This window comes from Rhamphochromis sp. 'chilingali' (genome assembly GCF_963969265.1).
Source record: "Rhamphochromis sp. 'chilingali' genome assembly, chromosome: 19".
NCBI lineage: Eukaryota > Metazoa > Chordata > Actinopteri > Cichliformes > Cichlidae > Rhamphochromis > Rhamphochromis sp. 'chilingali'.
The window spans coordinates 13,273,090-13,296,500 of NC_137946.1; the positions used below are offsets into that span (position 1 = coordinate 13,273,090).

The window sequence follows — 23,411 nt, forward strand, 5'->3', positions numbered from 1 at the left end:
GCATCTGATCAAAGTGTTGGAAATGAATAAAAGCCTGAATTTACAGTTAAAAGCTTAAATTTGCAAAATTCCATCCATCCATTCTAAATAAATACATAAATTATAGTTATAAATATTCAAACAAAAGGGGAAACATAAAAGATAAATGTGTCCCACATTTCTATCTTTAAAAAAAGATTAAATAAATAAATACATTTCAAGACTGAACTCCTACACTGTGACAGAGTGAAACTGTGAATAAAAGGTGACCAAAGAAGAACACAAACCAATCAGTGAAGAGGAGGAAGTGTGGTCAAGAGAGCTGGATAGACTTAAGCTGTTTCTGTTTAATTAAATTATCCTAACTAAACAAAGCGATCCAGGGTCATTCTCAATTTATCAAGAGACTTTTCACGCTGAGGAAAACAAAAATTCAGGGAATTCTTATTAGGAATTCTGGAGAGTTTGAGGTCAATACTGTCATTAGTTTTCTAAAAAAAAAAAAAAAAAGAAGAAGAAGAAGAACTTGGGGATGGGGATGAAAGTAGGAGTGATTATAGATGCTTTCATAGCCTTTTATTCAGCAGGGATATTTAAATTCCATCATAAAAAATGGCTCGACTGCTTGAATTTGGTCCTCGGTTTTTAATATCACTTAATACTAAGACTGTGGCTCTGATAATATGGACTCCCTGGAGTGTAGTTAACATAGAAAGTTTGAAATCTGTATGTGGCATCTCTGGCAGCAGGTTTTGAGGTCTGTAGAAACCACAGAGTTTTATTACAGCTTGAGATTTTTTTTTAAAGAGTTAAAGCAAGTGAAGGATTTCAGGGATATTAAAGGTGGAATAAAACACACACAACATGTTCATCTGAAAATAGTGTGATAGTCCTCCTCGGGTACGAAATCTCTCTTTTTCAAAGTTTCCATAAGTATTATATGAAGTATTTGTAAAGGTGTTTTCTCCATCATTTTCCCAATATGAATAAAAAAAATAGTCACGTTATTGTTCACATTTGAAATACAGATGGAATAACCCCCCAGAAAAATGCAGTGTGCAGCATTACGAGCTCAATCTTAGCCTTAGGTCCTCTGCTAATTGGAAGGCTGATGGTTCAATCCCTGACTGCTCCAGTCTTTGGGCAGGATACTGAACCCCAAGTTGTTCCCAATGCACACTGATTCTGTGAAGGTCAGACTCACATAAACGTTCTGCTCACTGTGCAGGTGGGAGTCCTTACTGCTAATGACGATGTATGGAATCTACATTATCATCATGAAGTAAGTTTCCTGAAGACAAAACCTCCTCATCAGTCAGTAAAGCTCCATATGTGTGAGTTGTAAGAATACTTGGATGGTGTAAGATGGTGGTTTGCTCTGTCACAGGTTCAACTCCCAGATTTTTGTGTTTGTGACACGTCGGTTGAGGAGCATCAGGCCGTGCTGCCTCCGATCAGAAGAACGGCGAGACAACAAGTTGGGAGAAGACACCTCGGCGTGTAACACATCTATGGTGCTTCTCAACAAAGGTTTGTTTTTGTTTTGTTTTTTTAAATGATTTGTATGTCGAGTGTGAATGAAGTAGTTTTATATGTTGTGCTTTTCATTGGCAACATCTCATACACAGGCCAAGCCCATGGTCAGGAGGCTTCTCCAGTCGTCATGGTAGATGAGCTTCTCATCCTCAACCCTCACAAACTGTCATTCTCAGAGGCCGGCCTGCGGATTATGATCACCCCCCACTTCTCACCCCGCACCAGGCTCTCCATGGCCGGACGCATGCTCATCAGTGAGGTATTTAATGCTCACATACTGTGACGCACTCGCGCACAAGAAAAAAAAAATTCTAAATGATCTTTTTCGACCGCAGAGACAGAGACTGCTCCGTATTTCAAAAAATCAACGGGACGTTGAGGCCGGACCCGGGTCAAGAGGGGGGTCCACCAGCAACAGTCTGAAGAGGACAGCCTCCTGCAGTCTGGAGAACGGAGGCGGGAGACCCGGCATGGTCGACACAGAGTCAGGAGACAAGCCAGGGGCCGAGGTGTGCCAGCAAGAAGATGAAGATGACGATGAAGATGGGATTTTCAGTCCAGTGCGCATTCCAGGTGAGGAATGTATATTTTAGACTGTATAATCAAAACAGATACATAAGATGAGCTAGAATAGGGCTAGGACTTCATAAACATTTGCTTCCTTTTCAAAAAGCAAATGTTCAATTCCGTTAACACCAAATCACGACAACAGTTGCCTCACTTTATATTGTAAGCTAAAGACGCTACAATGATAACTCGGTATTATTAGTAACATAGTAACAATAATATAGAGTCAGACGATCCACTATGAGCAAGCACTTTGGCAACAGTGGGAAGGATAAACTCCCTTTTAACAGGTAGAGACCTCCAGTAGAGCCAGGCTCAGGTCGGGGTGGCCATCTGAGCTGACTGTTGAGGGTGAGGGAAAGAAGACAGGACAAGGACACGCTGTGGAGGAGAGGTTAATGATAACTAATAATTAAATGCAGAGTGGTGTATAAACACATAGTGAGTGAAAAAGAAATGCACAGTGCACCATGGGAAGCCTCTAGCAGCCTAGGCCTACTGCAGCATAACTAAGGGAGGCCCTTAACTATATACCTCAGCAATAAAAAAGAGTTTTCCACATGAAGCTCTCGCTGGTTTTCTGTTCATTTTTTAATGTGTAATAACACTTGTTGCTTCTAAGTTCAATATAATGATTTGATTGATTAGCTGATTGATGATTGTGCTATAATGCTCATTTCTTACTCCATAGTCTTTTGCTCTACTAGAGAAGCGCTGCACGATTCAAGGTTAAAAGTAATCCTTATTCATCTCTGTGCAGCCCCCGAGTTTACCCATTTACCTCCTGCCTGTTTAAGGCCACCCTGCCTCTAAATCAACTTTCTTCTGATTGGCTGCCCCTTAAAAACAGGAGGTTTAAACGCCAGGCGGGGTGGACAGAGAGCTGTGCACCTTAGATAATCACATTAAGGATATCATGAAGCCCCAAGAGTAGTCACAGGGATTACTTGTGCTTTCGCTGGCCTCTGAACAGCCTTCAATAAATATAGCTAGAATTTGTCAGTTTATTGTTGCCTTAAATTGATCTTACTCCTCTATCATGTTAACCCCTTGATTGCTGATACAGTCCAAATGCTGTCTCATCACAGATGGCTGGTGTGCGCGGGTAAAGTGGGTGATCACATGGCCTCTGGGCCTATTGCTCTACTGCACTGTGCCTAACTGCATTCTGCCACGCTGGCACCGCTGGTTCATGGTCACCTTTGTGGCCTCCACTTTATGGATCGCTGTCTTCTCCTACCTCATGGTGTGGATGGTAAGAGCAGGTCTTCTGTCTACAGTATCTCTTGTATTCTCAGACACCTGCTGAAACTGATGTGATGTACATCTGCATGTTGGTTTGTAAATTAAAACAAAAACAAAAACTAAGCTAGTTTGAAGGTTTTATAGACCAGTAAGATAACTTTATCCTAATATTTTCTATATGTTTCTATCAGGTCACCATCATCAGCTTCACACTAGACATCCCAGACTACATCATGGGCATAACCTTCCTGGCAGCAGGGACTAGCGTGCCTGACTGCATGGCGAGTCTGATTGTAGCTCGACAAGGTAAATGTGTCCTGCGTGATGTCTCTCTCTTTCATTTTTATGTCTCTTTGTGAGGCAAGTACTTAAGCATTTCTCTGTCACTTTTCCTGTCTTTACTCAGGCATGGGGGACATGGCAGTGTCCAACTCTGTAGGCAGCAATATCTTTGACATCCTGCTGGGTTTGGGTTTCCCCTGGGCTTTGCGTACACTTGTGGTGGACCACGGATCAATAGTAATGCTTACATTCATCTTTATGTAACACCTCTTCAAACTTCTTTCTTTCCCGGGTTACTAATTTTTCTGTGCGAGTTATCAGAGCGAAGCTTTGCAGCTTCTCACTTCTGCTTGATGGTCATAACACTGATGTTTTTCTTTCCCACAGATATCCATAAATAATAAAGGACTTGTATATTCTGTCATCCTGCTGCTGGCGTCTGTGTTTCTGACAGTAAGTAAATGCAAATACCAAAGGTTGCACAGATATATAGGTGATGTTCAGAGAGGTGTAACCAGTATAAAGTGTACAGCAGAGAGCTCTGCTAAATTTGGGTTTTTAAAAAAATCCCACCCAGTACATTTCTATATCAAACAGATTTAAAGTCATACGAATCAATAATGCTATTAGATCATTCAGCCAGGTTTGGGGCTCTTTGAGTGTTTTGGTTTGCAACATTGCTGCAAACTTAATATACACTCACCAGTGTGTGTTTGTTAGGCTACAAAATAACTCTATTAAATCAGCTGTGCATTGGGTGCTCGGCACCAGTTGCCACACTAACAAAGTTGGCAAACATGTGGAGCAGCTTGCAGCTAATGAACCAGATGTTTCCCTCGGGATGTGGTGGAGAGCAAAGCTTGCAACATGTTGCACTGCCCCCTTGGGGTTGAAACGTATATAAATAGAAAGCTGTCCAGTTATGTATTTTTTACTAAACGAAAACTAAACTAAAAAGGTAGATACATTAAAGACAATTTTATTTAAAATAAATGGACCCTTGGCAATTCTGTCCCTGATCAGCATGTCTGCATGCTCCGCATCTGCTTGCAGGTGCTGAGTGTTCATCTGAACCACTGGAGACTGGACCGTCGGCTGGGTCTGGGTCTCATGTTTCTCTATGCCATCTTCCTGCTCTGCTCTATCCTCTTTGGGCAGATGTGAGGCTTACAGGTCAAAGGCCAACCCAACTCAGACGCCATGCTGAGTATCTACCTTTCTACCACACGTCCTCCTTCCTGAAGCCAAAAAAAGTGAAAAAAAGTGATGGCATTGATGTATTCCTCTTATTAATTCCTCTGCAACTCAGTGGGACTTGTTAGGGTGATACACATGCAACTACACAAAACGTTTTAGCTTTTTTTTTTGTCCTTCTTGTACAGTGGAGTGTTTAAAAGCAGTCTTTCGGTATTAAATTGGGTGATCTAGCAGAAAATGTAGGAATGTGGCAGATGGAGGCAGCAGATCTGTTGGGCCTTTAGTGATATTTAAAAAAACACAAACAAGTTATGTAACTTAAAAGATGTTGAAGTGCTGTTGTTGCACAGTGGTGTGGTTATTTAATGGCCAATATTTTGATGATAATTGTACAGAGAACTGAGCTGAATTTTTGTTTTTCTGTGTAAGTATTACAGCAGCCACTCTGCTTTCCTTTCCTGCTAACGTGCAATTATAAAAGCTTTATGGTCGGTGCTAGACTGATGATTGGCTGTTCTGCTTTCAGGTGATGGATGAAGCTCATGATTAGGTCACGTGGCAGCTAAATTTGTCAGCTGTGGACTAATTTGCTAAATTGCTTTAAAAAACATTTTAAATTGGTTTGGAGATGAGGTGCACCAAAGGCCTGGGTTCTGAAGCAAGTCCACCTTAAAAGGGATGTTTTCTTATCTGGCTTCAGTTATCCTAACATCAGAAAACCCAATAAATCTGACAAGGTTAACTCAGAAAAGTCAACCAAGGGTTTGTCTTTTTTTTAAATTAGCAATGACTGAGTTCATGTGAGAGGGACTGTGTTTGCAGATGACCAGTCGTAAACATGGACAAGAGTATTGACACTGTTGCCACATGATTTACAAAACTGTAATATTAAAAGAATATTAAAAGAAAAAAAACAATCAAATCAGATAAGGTCAGATTTAAAGAAGTGTACGTGTGACAGAAAGACAACCTTGCTCATTAAAACATAAAATGCTACATGAGTGTAAGCCATTTATAGCTAAATGCAAGATACTCAATCACTGCTCGATCATGAAGGTAGAAAGAGTCTACTATTACTCTGCGTTACTTTAAGGTGCTGGTTGCCTAAAAGAAAGTTCCTCTGGGGTTTAAGACAGTTTAAGTCCTTCAGTTGCAAACTAGTCATTGTTACATGTCTGAGAACAACACTGGCTCATCTCAGTGTAACACAAAGTCATTTAAACTTCTGGTCTGTTGCTCTGTCCAGTTAGGAATCACTGCGAATACATTTCACCTGCTTTGGTGCAAATGAAAGTGACAACAAGATGATGACCCCCAAAGAGCAGCTCTCTCTCCTGACTCTCTCCTGACTGATTTTTTATCTGGATTCGCCTTTTGCCAACTTCCTTGTCACAGTAGTTGCAGTTGCATTCAAGGTTTACGGGTTGTCCAGCTTCAGCAGGATGACACATCGTTTGATGCTTTTGTAAGGAAGGAAGTAGGCTGTTACATGAGAGAGAGAGCACTACAAAACTCATCAATCCTGCTGCAAGACTGCTGTCTTCTCCTGTATACAATGAGGAAGAAGAGTACTTCTAGAGCGCTGCAAATGACCTCCAATGGGTTACTCTTGCATGTTTCTGACCAAGCTGTCTGAAACAGGTGGCCCTGGTCTCCTTTAGTGGGACCTGTTCTCACAGACCAGCCCCATGTATAGCCTGAATGGGCTTCAGGTACCATCACATGCTAACACTACTAACAAGGAGTCTAGCAGAAAAGCGAAACTAGAAAAAGCAAATCTAAAAAAGCCGTCATGGGGGGTAGCCATTCATCTCCACTGCACTTGTCACTTTCATTTGCACCAATGCAGATTCACGGTGGTTTATGTTTATGACTCTGTGTCATACTGGGGCGATTAAGTGTTCACTCATTTTATTTTCTCAAGCAGTGTATGAAAATAATTCAGTCCAGTTAGTAGGCTTTGCTGACTTGCTAATTTTACATAAGGACTAAGTACAAAAGTTAGCTATAGCTATATTAATAATTATAGAACAATGAAAAGGTTTAGATTTGTACAAGTTACTCCTGCTAAGAAGTGTAACTTCTTTACAAAGTGTAACTTTGTAACTATCTTTTACAAAGATAGTTATCGTTGTAAAACTAAAAACTCAAGCCCTTAATCCTGGATTATAGTCCAGGACTCGGAGTCATGAAATATCCGTTCATCTCTAATTTGAAATAAAATTTTAAAAAAAACAACCATAAACTCCAATATAACTTATAGCAAAGTATTAATCTCTTAAGCTCTTAGTACAGTTTTTTATGTCTGTATTTAGTCTGAAAATAAACTCAGAACTAAATCGGTCAAGAAAACGCAGAAAACATGTAAATACTTTTCTCTGAAATATAGAGGTGTATAAGTGCAACTTGTCAATGTGGAAATGCTGACAAACTGCCATTGATCTGGAGTTTTGGTTGGCGCACTCTGAGGGCATCTCTTCAAAAACTCTACTCTTAATGAGACTCCTGCAGGCACATTGAAAGGGCCAACAACCAATCACCTCCCCCCAGCTGATCCAGTCCAGCACCAACCAAGATTTATTTGGCGATACATGTTAGCAACCCTAAGAGCAGAAAAATCTGCAAATCTTTCCCATTTCTACTGGATAGATTTCAGATCGCACTGTTCTCCATTCATTTTAGAGCAATAGTAATACAGCAAATTTACATGTTCTACCCTTTTCATTTATTTAGATTTTCAGTGGTAATTCAGCCAAGCTAATGCATGACAACATCACTACCTAGCTGACTTCACCATTGCAACAAGGACAAATGGTTTCTGGGAGGGTTCGTTTTACTGACCTGTGTCTGATACTGAATCCACATATTTTCACGCAGGAATTCAGTATTTTTATTTTATTTCTGACTACAAAAATCAAAGCGGCTGAGAAAGGTTTACACAGCTTGGATGGAGGGCAAAAATAATGCATCAACAGTAAAAATCCTACTCTGCATACAGTACAGAAAAATGTCTTTATCATACGGAATAAGATATGTTTCTTTCCCCACAATAATAGGGAGAAAACCTCAATAATCAGGTGACCCCCCTCATATGAGCAAGGCCATGGCGATAGTGGGAAGGAAAAACTCCCTTTTATTAGGGAGGAACTTCCAGCAGAACCTGGTTCAGGGAGGGGCGGCCATCTGACCAGTGAGGGGGTAAGGGGGAGGGACACAGAACAATAAAGTCACCCTGGAAGAGATGCAGAGATTAATAACTACTGATTAAATGCCGAGTGGTGTGTAAGCACATAGAGAATGAAAAAAGGTGAGTCGGGATTAAAGACTCGGTGCATCATGGGAAGCCCCCCCAGCAGTCTAGGTGTATTGAATCATAACTAAGGGAGGCTTCAGGGTCATGTGATCCTATATGCTTTATCAAAAAAGGCAATTTTTAGGCCTAATGTTAAAAGTAGAGAAGGCGTCCAAACATAAGCAGGCAAATAAAAAAGAGGGAAACCACTGCAGTTTTGAATCTTACCAACAAGAAATAACTTTTCAATCACATCACAGGAGTTTCGCATCATATTGGCACAATTTAAGCTGGTCATTTCAAGTCATTTTGTCCGTGCTGCGAAGAGATTACGAATAGAGATTTTCGAATAGCCTCGTATTTTCTGAATGTAGCTGACGTTTGTGTGAAAATATTTACATGCATTCAAATGTAGCAGCTGGCACTGAGTTACAGCAGAGCACGTCAGACGAGAAAGTGGGTACTTTTTAGTCCTGCACCACAGGAAACCATACATGCGTCAGACTGTTTTTAGTACAGTCGAAATGAAATGCACAGTTTCACAATATTTTGAAAATTTTGCCTGATTCTAAGCAGGTGTTGCTGCAGCTTACTGTAAGTAAAAAGAGTAGCAGTAGTACTACGTTTTGTTTTGGGGTTTTTTTTTTTCGTTTTGAGGTCTTATTACTATGAAATCTAATATATATAAAAATATCAGTGTCACAGATTTTAATGACTTTATGTGCCGGTTACTAGTGAAACGTCACGTTTAGGTACGACTATCGATGTTTGTATTTCTTGTACGTTTTATGCGATCGTGTCACTTTGGTGGAACATTGTGCAGCAAAGCAGCCGATCAGGATAGACACAAAACAGCGCGCACACGCAGAGACGCGTCTGCTGTGTATTTATTGTGTCAAAAATCGCTTTGTGTTAAACAATATATACTCAGATACACAGTGTAATTGTTGGTTTCTGATGGACAAACTGTCCTCTTTCAGCTTGTTGTGTGAATTCAAATCTTAAATGTTCCAGCAAAGGGATCCAGGTGATTTTTTTTCTTCCTTCAAATGGCTGTACAATTATTATCTTTGTCTATTGGACAATACTTTTTACTGTTTTTAAATGTTAAATAATTTACATAGTTTTACAATAATGAATGTCCTACAGAGACTAGTTTTGTGGTGTTTTTAAATATATTTTTTAAATACATGATGTAAAGTTAATTATGAGTTATTGTAATGGAAACGAATGCGCGCTCTGCCGGTGCGTTCAGTGACCTTTCTAAGGTGGTAATCTTTTGTTTCGTGGCTGATTCACTGACACGGCTGGACTTCACGTAAGAGAGCAAAGAAGACGACGCTCCTATTTACAGGTTTAAATTCAGTGAGAATTTTGAAATTTGTGAGCAGAAAACAGTGAATTTCTTTTATCTCTGCCAAGTTGTTTAGTTGGTTGTCTGCAGTGGAGGCAAATGAAGCTTATTTTTAATTAACTTTAATTGACTATTAGACTTTTTACTTTGACTTTTAACTAGTTAGGTGTGCATGATTTTGGATGATGACATTGTTTTTGTAATTATGCCTCTGTACGCGACCACGTCTGTAGACTTCAGCCAGCCATTGATTGCAAAGGGTTTTCATCCAAGTATTAAAAACAAACTTTCTATTTAAAATGTTGCTGTCCAAATCCTTTTAATATTTATAAACACAACTGTTGAAAACCCTGTTGAATCAAAGCCTAAAATCTGCGTTTTAATCACATCTAGACCGTTTTCACAGCACCACAGTGGATTTTACATCAGAGGTGAAATTACAAAAAGTGTCAATTATCCAAATGTTTATGGGCTTAACTGTATATTTCAGATCACAGCAACAGTCTTGCATGTTATCAAAGTCCGGTTTTAGATCGATTTGCTTTGATATTTTGTCAAATTAATGAGCAGGTTCCAAAGATGGTGGAGTGCAGTCGAGGTTCAGAGGTCTGTTTTTGTGCAGCACTCACAATGAAAGGGAAACGTTTACTCAATGCTGAAACTTTGTGTTGTTTTTTTAAAAATAGAAATGAATCATCATAATAATTGCTGACATATTAAGCTGCTATTGCATATTCATTGGCCAACACTGGCGTTGTTCACTTTTGTTGGCATATCAGTAAATAATACGTCACTGGCCGACATTAACGTTAGAATTTTTGTGCAGTTCAAACTTTTAAAGTTAGTGTGTGAAGAGCCATGATGAAGATCTTTGTTCTTTTCACACAGGAGGGACAAATATGTAACTAAAACTCAGAAACAGGTGATATTTATAAGGGCAATGATTTGTTGTTTGTAATGTTTTCCAAACTCAATATCTTAATCCATTATTATTATTATTATTATTAAGATAGAAAAAGGTATAGGTAAGCCTTCATCTTAGAGCCACTACAGGCAAACAGAGATAAAATGTTGGGTGAAAATTTGCCTCATAAAGTGGCCAACCCCACAGTCTGAGTATCACTATACTTAAAGTTTGATTGCCAATATGAGCACAGAATATCAGGTAATGATTGCATTCAACTTTTTCCTATCATCTCCATCCTTCATCCATCAAAATTTGTTGTTTTGCCAGCAGTTTACTTAAAGCAGTGTGTGACACCAGAGTCTTTTTTCACTCCGCTGTAAGCTCCTGATACACACCTCATAATAAGCAGCGTCAGAACAGCTCGACTTGCTGCAGTACTTGTTGTGGTTTCACCACAAAAAAGCAAAATAAAAAAAAAATTAAAAACAATGTTCTGGTTATTCTGCTGTGATGTTGGAAATAGAAGATATTTTAGGCTACAAATTTACTGCTATAGAGATTGTATTGGATCATAGAAGACTGTTCTTGTATCTTGAGTGCAATAAAAAAAAAAGTGCAATAACAACTGATTTTCTTAACATTTCTTTTAAGAAGCAGTGATTTGCAAAATGATGAAGGTGCCACTTTACGTGGTCAGTCCCACTGGACGTCTAGAAGGGAAAAGGTTTAGTGTGGTGACCAGCGTCTAATGGAGGAAACCAGAAAGGAAACTGGGCAACGGCCAAACTTTTTGGCCACTTATTTAACTGAGAACTAAACTGAAGGTGAATTCTGGAGAAATGTTTAAGCTGAAATAAACACTAATGTCCTTTTCAACTCTCCCAGCTTCTATTACTTTTTCCCCATCCGTCACAGTGAATGTCACGATGTAAGAGAAGAAATAACAGCAGACTATAGTGCTTAGTATTTTTATTTTCCTGAAGATAAATTTTCATACAATAAAACATTCCATCACAATCCAAATCAAAATCCACCCCATGAGAATTCCCCAACTATGTAAACCTATGACCTCGATTTAACCCTTTCATGCACAAATTATGGGAATTGTGCTAAAATATTTTCCTCTTTTTTTAAAAAATAAAATCTCACTGCCCACACATGTGGACACCATGCAACACAGGAATAAAGATGGGTACAAAGCCAGCGCTGGCAGCATACATGAAAGGGTTAAATATGTTATTACTATAGTTGAACGCGTCTCACCCAAAGCTGGAAGCAAGAAAACCCGAGTCTGATACTAAAATGACACAAGAGCCGACTGTGACAACAAAAGCCGAGCACGTGCTTCTTGTTTATGTCAGTTTAGTTTGGATGTTGGCTGCTTAACCGCTGAACGCCATTATCCTCTTAATCACATTATGGACTTTGCTTCTTGTTGTGCAGCTTTGGAGGAGAGCAGCTCAGTTCAGACCTGGATCACAGGATTAACTAGAAAGCAACTTCCGCTTGAGTCCCGAAATGTCCCACGCATCAGATATGCAAACATCACTGATGAATACAAAAACAAACACAAAAAGAAAACAAAAAAACAACAACAAAAAAAAAAAAACGACCAGCAAAATATCCTAGTAGCCACCATCTCTCTAGATAAAACAGTAAGTTTAAAACATGATGAGAAAATAAACCAAGTTATACTTGTGTAATGCTTTAGTAATTGTTAGTTGGCTATTGAAACATGACAGCATGGTTAATTTATATTACACCACTTCCCAACACCTTTGCCGGCCTAACTGAGACAACTACGGAGAAGACGAGTGCTGACAATTACTGAACATGCACTTGTTTAACTATGCAGTTATTGAAGCAGATGCTGCAGCTGTCATGACTATTTATCCCTCAGTCTTTGTGCCATCTATCTACAGCATGTTTAAACCCTTTAAATACTGTTTCTGTGTGAGGTAAAGTTACTGCTTTTAGCAGTTCAGCCAGACTTCCTCTCACCTTGACACAGAAGGAAACCATTGCATAATCAAACTATGAAAGCAGTGACAGAAAGAGCCATCTCCCCACATTATACATATACATATTATAATCTCTTTTCTACAGTATGGAGCCATCCATAATTCTTGCCACAGTCCACTATCTGTAATAGCATTTTCTGATAAAGAACATTTACAGTATCGCACATTATCTCGCAACAGAGCCTAAACAGACTCAGCCATGAGTCCCTGTCATCCCTGCCTCCTTAAAAGGGCTCTTCTATTGCTTTTACATTGTCAGCAAGTGACCATAATCGAGGTCACATTGTCCTTAGGTTAAAGAAGAAAAAGGAAAAAAAAAAAGAAATCTAGTGGTGTCACAACAACAGAACGATGGATATGGTGCATCATCAGCAAACTGCTAGAACACAGCGATTATCCCTTTAATGGGGCTGATAATGCTAGCGGGATTTGTATTCGACTCGACTTTATCACATCTGTCTAACACAGGCCAGATGTGTGGCCCGGTGAGAGATTCAATATCAAGTTTGCTTTGGAGAAGAGCCGACAAGTTGTGTCAAAAAGGCCCCAATGCCAAATGAAACTAGCACATTAGTAGGTCTTTCAGCAGCTCTGAGTGCAGCACAAACACGAGTCCATCATTGGACTTCAGTCTAACTAACTAAAGTCCTTCAGCCTTTGGAGCCACCTTCGACGAGCAGTTTCTCTGCGTACCTTTATGTGGCCGCAGGCAGCGGATGACATGGAAAAATTATTTACAGTCTCAGCAAATCCCTTTGACTCTATCGAATGACCAGCCAAATACAGTTCAATAAAACAACACCTGGTGCTGGATGAAATGGGCTCTAAAACATATCATAACCATTCTGGCTCCAATTTGTGCACACTCAACACTAATATATATATATATATATTTATACTATAGAAATATATAAATATTATAAAATGTCTTTTTTTTACACTATGAGTGAGCATTGGCATGCTATTTGATATCAATGAGCTCTATTTATGCTCTAATCATAAAATCAGTACACTGACAAGGTTTTAGCAACTTTGCATGTGTAAAAAAAACAAAACAACAAAATTTAAAAAAAAAAAAAAAAGCTGAACATGAAGGGATTATTTGGCTATTTATGCTTCTATCTGCGAACATGATTGGTGCTGAAATTGCTTATGTGGCAAGGTGGTGAAAATAAAAATCTGTGGGACTGAATCTGAGGTTGGAACTGTGTAACAGTCGTATCTGATGGTAACTGAAGCCAGTCTGGTAAAGGTATACCTCCCAATCCTTCCCTTTATCCATGTCCAGAACACACCCTCTCTCTGAGGTCAGCTTGTCGGGGAAGTCTGTCATCTTATCTTGAAGGGTAAACGACGCTGCTGCAGGACGGCTGGGTGATGAGTGCGGGCCAGAGCGGCCATCACGACGATGGGGCGTTCTGGTTTTGGTATATAGATGCCTTGTCTTTCAAAAGGTCCAGACATAGATGACAGCTCCAGCTTCCTGAGTACCCAAATAACAGAGAGAGGCAGTAAAATCTGATGTTAAACTGCATTTAAACAGGAGAACAGTAGAGGCCCCTAGATCAGTGGTCCCCAACCTTTTTTGTGCCACGGACCGGTTTATGTCAGACAATATTTTCACGCACTGACCTTTAAGGTGTCGCAGATAAATGCAACAAAATAAAACCAGTACCGATACCAAAAAAAAAGAAAAAAAAGAAGAAGATTTATTGATAACACGTGAAAAGACCCAGGGAAACTTAATGATAAAAATGATAAATTTTTAAAAAAAAAAACCTTAAAAACCCTGAAAATCATAAATATCAAACCCGAGCCTCAACTCTCGCAGCCCGGTACCAAACGACCTGTGGACCGGCCCGGGGGTTGGGGACCGCTGTTCTACATGATTAATGAGAGAGCATGCACCGCTGATTCTCTAAAATGTTTTGGCACTGAATAAAATAATAAAATGTATTGTTTTTAAATTAAATAGTACCTTAATTACAAAAGACTTGCTGTTTTCTTTGTTTAATAACAATGAAGAAAAGCTCACAGAGACACAACAGCTAGCTTTTCAGAAGCTGCTGAGACAAAAACTTGATATAAAAGCAGATTTATTACAGCTTTGTCCGAAGGCTTTTGTCCAGGTTGTGTAAACTTGGCTCTCTATGTGCGTGACTGCGATTGCAGATATTTTATGTCCTTTTGCTCAACCTTAAAAAAAAAAAATCAACTTTGTTGGATTTTTGCCATGTTCAGTTATTTAAAAATCAATACCAATTATCCATTACCTACTCCTACATAATGTTTGTGTAATCAAAGTAAACATCTGTCATGCTACCCTAAAGTAAACAATGCCCAGAGAGTGAGCTGCCTTGGCAGAGGTTTATGCTCTGAGTGCTGCTCGTTCTTGTACACACACACACACACACACACACACACACACACACACACACACACACACACACACACACACACACACACACACACACACACACACACACACACACACACGTTCTAAATTGTAAATAAAAATAGAAAGCAATGATTTTCAAATCACATGAACTGTATACTTAACTGAAACTGAAACTGAAGCAGTCAACTATTATTGAACTGGGCTTCTACATTTCAGTAAGATTCACACATGAACTTTGGACATGTGTGATAATGAGAGAATCAGGATGTGACATTTTCCACAGCAGTCCCGTCTACATTTAGCACACAGCAGGAAATAATCCACGTTCGCATTACTGGAAATACCCTGTGTGGTAAATGCACTCTTCTATTCACACAATCCGACATCACGGAGTCATTTTGCACAACGCCGCTGACAGGTTAAAGACGAGCTCCTGTCCAGAATAAATGCCTCAGACATTTGTAATCTCACATTCACCACCTTTGCGTGACGTCTAGAAAATGCAGCTGCAGGTCATCTGTGAAAAGGGCTTCAGATTCATTCTTTTCTAGGAAGTAGTTTAAAAAAAAAAAAAAAAAAAAAAAAAAAGGGTGGACTTACCCTCTGGAGGTTCAGACATGGGGGGGTTGAGACAGTACATGTGATAGCCTCTATCACAGTCATCGCAGAACAGAAGCTGATCCTGGAAAACAAAAACACTCCAGTTCTCTGCACGAACAACCTAGATCTCACTTTAACCCAGAGACAAGCAAACAATCTCTAAAGACGACTCACATCATTCTCCGATGTGCCGCACATGTTGCAGCATTTGCACTCTATGCACTGCCAGCGGTACGTCTTGACGGCGGCCATCATTACAGGAGTGAACTGCAGGCAGGAGGGGTGGCCTGCGTCGAGAAAAGGGTTTAAACACGTTACATCTTTCCAAGAATACTTGCTGCGTGGCTTTTCTCATATCGCTACTCTTATTTACCTGAACGTCCACAGTCAGAGCAGGACACCAGCTCCTCTGATTGGCCGGTCTTGTGATTAGTTTTGGAGTCTCCCAGACAGAAATCACAGTAATTATTAGGCAACGCGAGCCCATCTGGACCTTTCTTTGGAGCTGCGTGGGAAGATGAAAACATGCAGGCCAATATCAGTGATCAGTTACACCGACGCTGTGACCTCAGATAATCAACTGACGACTCCTCCGAATCGACATTGCGCCGCTGTCGCTTACTTTTTGGCTCCTCGGGCAGCGACAGGGCGGGCTCGTTCATTTCCATGTCGTCTTTCTCCTCACCCTCCTCCTCGGCCAGGTGGGAGTGGGTGTAGTGGTAGCTCAGGCCAGGACGGTTCTTGTAGCGCTTCCCACAGACTGCCACCAAAACCACAAAATACGACATGTATGATATGAAAACAAAGAACAGACCAGTCAAATCAGGTGTTTCTACCACGTCAGTGGAGGAAGGTGAAGGTGACTCATGGAGAAAAGGACTATTCTTTACAGTGCTATCATGGGACATCTTAAAGCTGATGAGGATGGTGAAACCCTTCCTACTGTTCACATTATCATAATTAGCATCTTTAAAAGTATCTTAAGATGATCAAAGGACTCTTGCAGCAGTGTCCTACTTACAATGTAGCCTCATATCATGCACATATTTAACTGCTGTAACTGAAAAACAGTTACTTTGCAATTATTGATACAACTATTAGTATTTCTATTTTTTTTAACTGACACAATGCCTTTGACTATGTGAATAAAGGAAAAAATTAGACACAACATAGACTAGTGACACAGCGAGACAGAAAGCTACGACTCTCGTATGGTGGTTTCTCTCAATACATGTCAACAACTTCTCATGTGGTAAAGTGATGATGGGGGAGGGAGAAGAGAAATCAGTTAAGAACCCACCAGGTTCCTGATGTCTCCTGCTTTCTGTTGAGTATCAAAATTGGCACAATGACATGATAAACTGGCGGTGAAATAATAGGAAAGATGAACAACATGCTTTATTTATGTATTTATTTGTTTACTTGAGACAAGCTTCCTCTTTGCTCGAAATCTACAGTAAAGCACAATAATAAGACAGCATCTCGACCACTCCTGCTGCAGCTAATATGCTGGAACTGCTCTGATCTTGGCTTTAGCTTCTTCAGTTTAAGGGTCTTAGAAGCATTGACAGTGTTTTGACTCGAGACCTCACTGCACTGAAACAAAACTAAGAAACGCATGTCACCATTTTGCAAAACATCATGTTTCTGATTTGAACTGGTATTCTTTTAACAGTTGAGAAAGCCAGTGGGATTGTGCAAGGAGGATTTACTGACTTAAAGGAGAACAAAGATGCCACTGTGTGAAGCCGTTGTCACAGGGAGGGTGTGATGTTTGTCATAGCAGTCAAACACAGTACTTCTTCTTTCACTTCCACACTTTCTCTAATTTTCATTTCCTCAAAAGTCCAGCAATCCTAGGTCTTCGACTTTCGGGAAGCATCTAACCAAGAGGCTAACAACCAAACAGAAACTATTTTTTGTGTGGGTGGGGTTGGTGGGGGAGGGAGAAAACAAAATACTCCCCATAAAGTCAAGCAGACATTAAAGTGACTCAAAAATCAAGCGAACACATGGAACATGGAATGAGATTTTACAGGGTGCAGAGGTGGTGAAGAGGAGAAATGCAGTCAAAATTAACATAACACAGGGGGAAAAAACAGCACACGCACTCACAAAAGGGGAAGAAAACATCAGCAGCAGGATCTAGCTTCCAGCTTATCAAAATCTGTAGGAGGTTCAAGGCCAGATTGGGTGGAAAAAGTAACTTTTAAAGGCCACTGCTAATCTTCTGTAAGCTGAGATGACTCGTATATGTGGCTGATTACATGATTACAAACTACACTTTAGGTAAAGCATATAATAACAGGGCATTTACGCTCTCCAAATGTAGTTAATTACAATTCAGGACGATGTGCGTAACAGAACATTTAATTTATGAACTGAACTACACAAAGAGCAAATCTACTTGGTAACAGACAGAAAATAAAAACAGGCAGCAAAGACAAAAGACACAGCAGACTGGAGTGAAAAGGAATGAAGAGAAGTATACCTCTTTCAGAAGGTTTTGAAATATGCTTTTGTTTGAGAGTGTCTGAAAGAGAGAAGAGAAGAGAAGGAGAAGAGAAAGCACAGACAGAGACTCAGACCGACAGAGGATCAGTCAAGTCAGTCGGCAATGACCTACTGAGCACTGCAGCTCAAAGTGAAAAGGCTTCACAAAAGAGGAAAAAACAAAACACATCAAGCAGTCTGACAACACCAAAGAAGAGGAAGACTTTTTCTCTCCCTGCACATGGAAATACCTGTAAATTAAAGTATGACATCATAGTGGCAAAAATACAGATCGACTAGCTTTGTAAATATCAGATATAAGAAGTCTAACGAAGAACAGAGAAAAGATGGAACACATGAAAAGAAAAAGAAGAGGGTGAATTAAAATGTGATAGTTAATGAGGACTCGAGCTAATATAAACATTACAGCTATGAACACCTGCGGTGACCTTCTACTCGGAGCTGTATTCACATGCTCTACTCTCAGCCAACAGGACTCACTGTCACAGGCGTACGGCTTGTCTCGGTCCTCCAGTGCTGCCGTGTCCAGCTTCTTCCTGCTGCTGCCCACTCCTCGGCCCTGCGCACATTATTAGACTCAGACGGGCCCTTAAACGCATGCTTGGGATCGAGAAACCGCATCGATCGACAGCCGTTATTTACCTTCCCTTTCCCTTTGCCTCTTCTTTTAGGCGTGTCTTCTTCATAGTCTTCATCGTCAAGGTCGTCCAGGAAGTCGTCAGGCTCGATGATTCTCTGTGTTGACAGGGATGAGGAAGGCATGACAATGGGGTGTATTATATTTCACTTTTCCATCTATAGCAGCTTTACTTCAAATCTCAAAACAAGAACCTTTCTGATCCGGGCAGCAGGGTTCAGGCCTCCGGTGTAATCACTCATGTTGGAATCCTCCTCAGATCCTCGGAGGTCTGCGGATGTCCTTTTGTCCAAGGAGTCCCCCTTCAGCAGGGCCTCCAGGCTGCTGCCATCCGATGACAACAGAGCATCCTTCTTCAGTCCTAAATCTAGCTCTATGAAATCAGGAAAGGCAAAACACAATATAATATACCTGAAAATGTTGGTGCCAGACATTTTAGTTGGTTAAAATAATTAGGGATATTCTAGTGAGGTAAAACCAGCCTATTTTGCAGCTCTGTGTAGTGGCAAACAAGATGATACGGTGAGCTATCAGCATGAAACAAGTTTCTGCACTGATCTAGAAAATGAGCCGTTGTGTGTACGCAATGTCAGAGTAAACTGCCTCAAAACCAGCCCTCTGAACAGCGTGTGACCACATTCTGCACAAGCATGAGGATGTTAAACCACAAGGACAGAAAACTGCTGGTGCTAGCACTGCTAATGTCAGCCGCACTCAGCAAACCAATCAGATATAAGGTGTAAGCTATGTTATGCGTGGCACAAAGAGCCACACATGTCAACGACATTCAAATACTTGTTTGCCCCGTGATTAGCATCAATTTTGAGTCTTTTCTGACTTTTAAACTAGTCGACATATCATGTTTTCTCCTGCTTAGTCAGCAGGAACAACACCAACACTGATACATACAACTGTAAGCACAGGTACAATTCAAGTTGGATTTAATTATTGATGGATATCTGTTACAAGATAGCACCACATGTTCATCCCCGCAAAGTCTTTGATATCCACCTTAAATGCTGACACACTAAAATAGGAGAATAAGCTAAGCTGCTCAGAGCTACTGTGCTACCTGATTTAACCGGAGGGAAGATAAGCCGGGGGTCTTCTGAAGGATGAGATCTTCGTTTCTTTCTCCACCTCCTGGCTGGGTAAGTGTACAGCTGTCCTGGAGCCATGCCTGAGGGAAGGCAGAACAGGAAGGCGTTCACAGTTATCAAACAGTTCTGACACACTGGCAGGGGAAAAAAAAATCCACAGGCTCCGTTTGAATTTTCTTAGACTGTCCTTTTCAGAATCGGTTATTTTCGCATTTAAACACGAGCAGGCACCACCTGGCTGCCAGGGAGTTGCATTAAGTACACAAGCTCTGTTTGTGATTTTAAACATGCATGCATGGTGTATTTAGTCCTTTGTTTTGAAGGCATTGAGGTTATTTGTAGCTCCTTCGAGAAATTCTGATAAACAGCGGAAATGATGATTCATCTTAATCACTTAATCACTCATCTTAATAACGAATGCTTCACAGCATCTGTGCAGCTTCCTCTGGATCACTTCTCTGCTGCTCATTTTGTCCAGCTCTTACAACTTTAAACGCCTTTAGCGCAGGTGAGCAGTTCGACGCTCACGTATGGTGTCTCACCTGGTCCCCTGTGTCTTTTCTCCATCCAGATATAACAGTTGCTCTGAGCCACGCCGGTCTGCGAGTCGAGGAACGGCATCCGAACGCTCCTCTCGGCGCACAGCCTGGCATTGTAGTTGTGACACTGCTCCATGGCATCTCTGTAGTACTGCTCTCCCAGCCTGATGAAACAAAACCAGAGGCAGATGCTGGTCATTAGGTCTATTATGGTTCCAAGACAGAAATCAGCAGCTGTTGCTGCTCCAAAACAAGTGCGGTCTCAGTTTATTTTAAAACTGCTTGTGTTTTTTTGCTCTGCTGCCTCCTACTAAGCAGTGTCTTTGTGCTTCAGACTAAATGTTTAGTGCAACAGCAGGTGCTCTTTTGTTGGTGCATCAACAACAACAACAACGAGCTTTGGTAGAAGCACAGGCAAAGCCAAGTGTTCAGTATTTATAGCATAAATATACTGTTAGAGTGCTGCTTGCTTAATCCCTTTTAAAGAAGCTGAGGGCTGAAGCTACTCAAACTGAGACAGGAAGACATCTTACAATTCCCTCAAGCTATCAAGTGTCAAAGAAAAAAAAAAGGGGGGGGGGGGGGTGGCACAAAGAACCTCGTGATGCAACAACTGCACCTCTCGAGGCTGTCAGGAACCCCCAGAGGGCAGCAGTTCAGTCCTGATGAGATAATAAACCATGTAATTGTGTTAAACCTTAAAGAAGCTTTTTATAGATTTCAATCTCCAGTTAAAGACTTCATTATTTAACTTGCTGTAAGGCCATAATAACATTGCAAAAAGCTGTCTGTGCTCTGTGGGGTCCAGCCAAAAATGAACACTTGCTTTTCTTTCCAGAGAAATCATTTCAGGCAGGGTGAATTAACTAGAAAGAAGCCGTCACAAATGCGTGAGAGCACACCAGATACACACATGGGTTGGCTAGTACTGACATATTCTTGTAGTGGCGTATATGTTGTCTGATTATTTATGTAAAAACGCTTCATCCCACAGCCCAGAGACACGTACCGAGGGGGTTTGGGTTAATTGGAGAGTCAAAATTTTACATGGGTACGAATGTGAGTGCGGTTTTCTGTCTTTCTGTGTTGGCCCTGCATCTCCCCCTATGGTAGCTGGGATAGGGTCCAGCCCTAATTGTGACCATGATAAGAATAAGCAGAAGAAAATGGATTTATGAAAGACACACCACAGAAATGAAGCAATACTCAGAGCGGCAGAGTGGCTCTGGTTTTATTATGTGTAGAGTGATGCTGATTGATGTGCATTATTCTTGCAAAGGGAAAAAATTAAACAGTGATTGAGTTGCAAAAAAATATATATTCATATAGCCCCATTTCACCAGTGTTATCTCAAAGGCTCTTTACATGATACGGTAAAGAGCTTCATATATTATGAAGAGAAAGCCAATGGAAAGGGAACTAAATCTCCCTTCACCAGGAATAAACTTCTGATGGAGGAGGCTCTTTGGGTTGGATGAGGGGACAGAAATAAAAAAAAAAAGAAATCAGGTGAATATATTTCTGTCAATGTAACTATAGCATAGTGCATACATAAAGGATACCAGCTCATTCAAACCAGCACATCTAGCATGTAAACAACAGTTCATTTATATGTTTTTGACAGCACAGACTTGGTTTCAAGATTACATCAGCTTTCATTCTTTGTCAGTATTATTTCACAAGGAAATTAAGTTTGGAAGCAAATTAAAATATTTTGATGTGTGTCGGGTAAGTTTTATATGTTTGTGCTGCCACAGTTATCGCAGGTAGAGGTACGACGTACGCGTGTGTACGCTGGCGTGTGACTTTAACCCCGAATCGGGCTGTACGGCTACACGATGTAAGACGACGGAAATGGAAGCACGTTAGAGCACAATACAGTGTTCTGGTTTTTGAAACGTTAAACTTTATAAGCAGTTCTTTTATGTGAATCGGAAACACCGGCTATGGCTCCGGGCTCTCGAGTTCAAATCTTCAGCGAGGGATTTTCATTCATTTTAAACTAGTCGCTCCAGCCGCTCCAGCCACTCCAGCCTTCGCTAACGACGTTAGGCACAATTACACTCTCTTTAGCTTGTTAGCGTGACACCTAGCTGCCATACTCAACTGACGTTAGCACCACAGCGTCCGTTTGGTCACAAAAACACAAGTGGCCGCCACACCGCTAAAAATACACGAAGGATTAAATGAACACAAGTTCGTCTACATTGACTCGTGATCCATGTTTCAGAAACGTCAGCTGCGTGTCTGCTAACTTACACTTCCATTCCAGGATGTGAACAGACACGACGCTCCGACGCCTCTGGCTAACCTTACTAAGTCAGCTGGAATGCTGCTAAGCTAACTAACGACAGCGGGTGTACGATAGTACAAGCGTTACAATGTGATGGCTGTGTGTGTCACCTGCACACATGTAAGGTAAGTAGAAAAGTCCAACACTTACAGTTTGACAACATTCTCAACAACAGCTGCCATCTTGCTTCGATACACTGGGAAAGTGGCTGCCGGGTAATGTGTGCCCTCTGTCAGGACTTGTAGGCAGATGGTGGAGTAAGGTGAAACACATTGCCCCCTACTGCTGGCCCCGTGCCATTGCAAGGGGTTTTATTATTCCAAGCTGCAAATCATGTTAGTAATGTTTTAAATTACTTACAAAGCTTCCAGTGCACAAAATGTAGTTCAGTGTTCTTTATACACTCATCAGGCACTTTATTAGGTACACCTTCATTCAAATATCTAAACAGCTAGTCACATGGCAGCAACTCAATGCATTAAGGCATTTAGAAATGGTCAAGACAGCCAGCAGAAGTTCAATCTGAACATCAGAATGGGCAAGAAAAGTGATTTAGGTGATGCTGAATGTGGCAGGCAACTAGGTTTACTGGGAGTGGTCCAAAAAGGAGAAAATATTCAATGAGTGGCAGTTCTCTAGGCAAAAATGCCTTGTAGATCCTGGTGAGTGGTCAGAGGTGACTAGCCAGACTGACAGGATAGCAACAGCAACTCAATTAACCACTCACTGCAAACTAGCTATGCAGAAGAGCATCTCCGAGTGTCAAATCTTGAAGCAGATTGGCTGCAGCAGCAGAAAATCACACAGGTTTTTTTTCTAAGAACAGGAAACTGAGGTTAACAATTTGCACAAACTTGTCAATGTCGTATGAGTCTTGATTTCTGTTTTCATTTAGATGATAGGGTCAGAACTTGGCCTAAACAACATGAAACATGATTGTGTCAACTGCA

General features: G+C 40.7%; 2 protein-coding genes across 3 annotated transcripts in view; one reads left to right on the forward strand and one right to left on the reverse strand.

Annotated features, from left to right (window-relative positions):
* LOC308387635 (sodium/potassium/calcium exchanger 3) overlaps positions 1–6,572 on the forward strand; it is a 28,509-nt gene extending 21,937 nt beyond the window's left edge. The window contains exons 9-17 of the mRNA XM_080867808.1: positions 1,208–1,261; positions 1,367–1,509; positions 1,608–1,774; positions 1,851–2,088; positions 3,171–3,337; positions 3,519–3,633; positions 3,734–3,846; positions 3,997–4,062; positions 4,663–6,572. Of these exons, the coding sequence (XP_080723934.1) occupies positions 1,208–1,261; positions 1,367–1,509; positions 1,608–1,774; positions 1,851–2,088; positions 3,171–3,337; positions 3,519–3,633; positions 3,734–3,846; positions 3,997–4,062; positions 4,663–4,773 (1,174 nt within the window). The 3' untranslated portion in view covers positions 4,774–6,572. The remainder of the gene's footprint in view (positions 1–1,207; positions 1,262–1,366; positions 1,510–1,607; positions 1,775–1,850; positions 2,089–3,170; positions 3,338–3,518; positions 3,634–3,733; positions 3,847–3,996; positions 4,063–4,662) is intronic.
* Positions 6,573–11,319: 4,747 nt separating this feature from the next.
* dpf2 (double PHD fingers 2) lies at positions 11,320–22,699 on the reverse strand. 2 transcript variants are annotated; one of them, XM_080866205.1, is made up of 12 exons: positions 22,612–22,699; positions 20,172–20,332; positions 19,602–19,709; positions 18,724–18,902; positions 18,535–18,627; positions 18,373–18,451; positions 17,870–17,911; positions 16,001–16,138; positions 15,752–15,883; positions 15,553–15,665; positions 15,379–15,460; positions 11,320–13,863 (listed from the first exon to the last, which is right to left on the reverse strand). In XM_080866205.1, exons 1-12 carry the CDS (start codon positions 22,641–22,643, stop codon positions 13,781–13,783), a joined length of 1,242 nt encoding a protein of 413 aa, XP_080722331.1. In that variant the 5' UTR covers positions 22,644–22,699; the 3' UTR covers positions 11,320–13,780. The 2 variants fall into 2 exon arrangements, with proteins under 2 accessions (XP_080722331.1, XP_080722332.1); XM_080866206.1 differs by lacking the exon at positions 17,870–17,911.
* Between the last annotated feature and the right edge of the window lie 712 nt (positions 22,700–23,411).

Excerpts from the sequence above, each read along its gene's own strand:
- dpf2 (XM_080866205.1), bottom strand. The coding sequence starts at position 22,643 with ATGGCAGCTGTTGTTGAGAATGTTGTCAAACT. Across the intron at positions 20,333-22,611 it reads GTTGAGAATGTTGTCAAACT|GCTGGGAGAGCAGTACTACA; the intron begins GTAAGTGTTGGA and ends TTGTTTCATCAG. Across the intron at positions 17,912-18,372 it reads CAAGCCGTACGCCTGTGACA|ACACTCTCAAACAAAAGCAT; the intron begins GTGAGTCCTGTT and ends TCTCTCTTTCAG.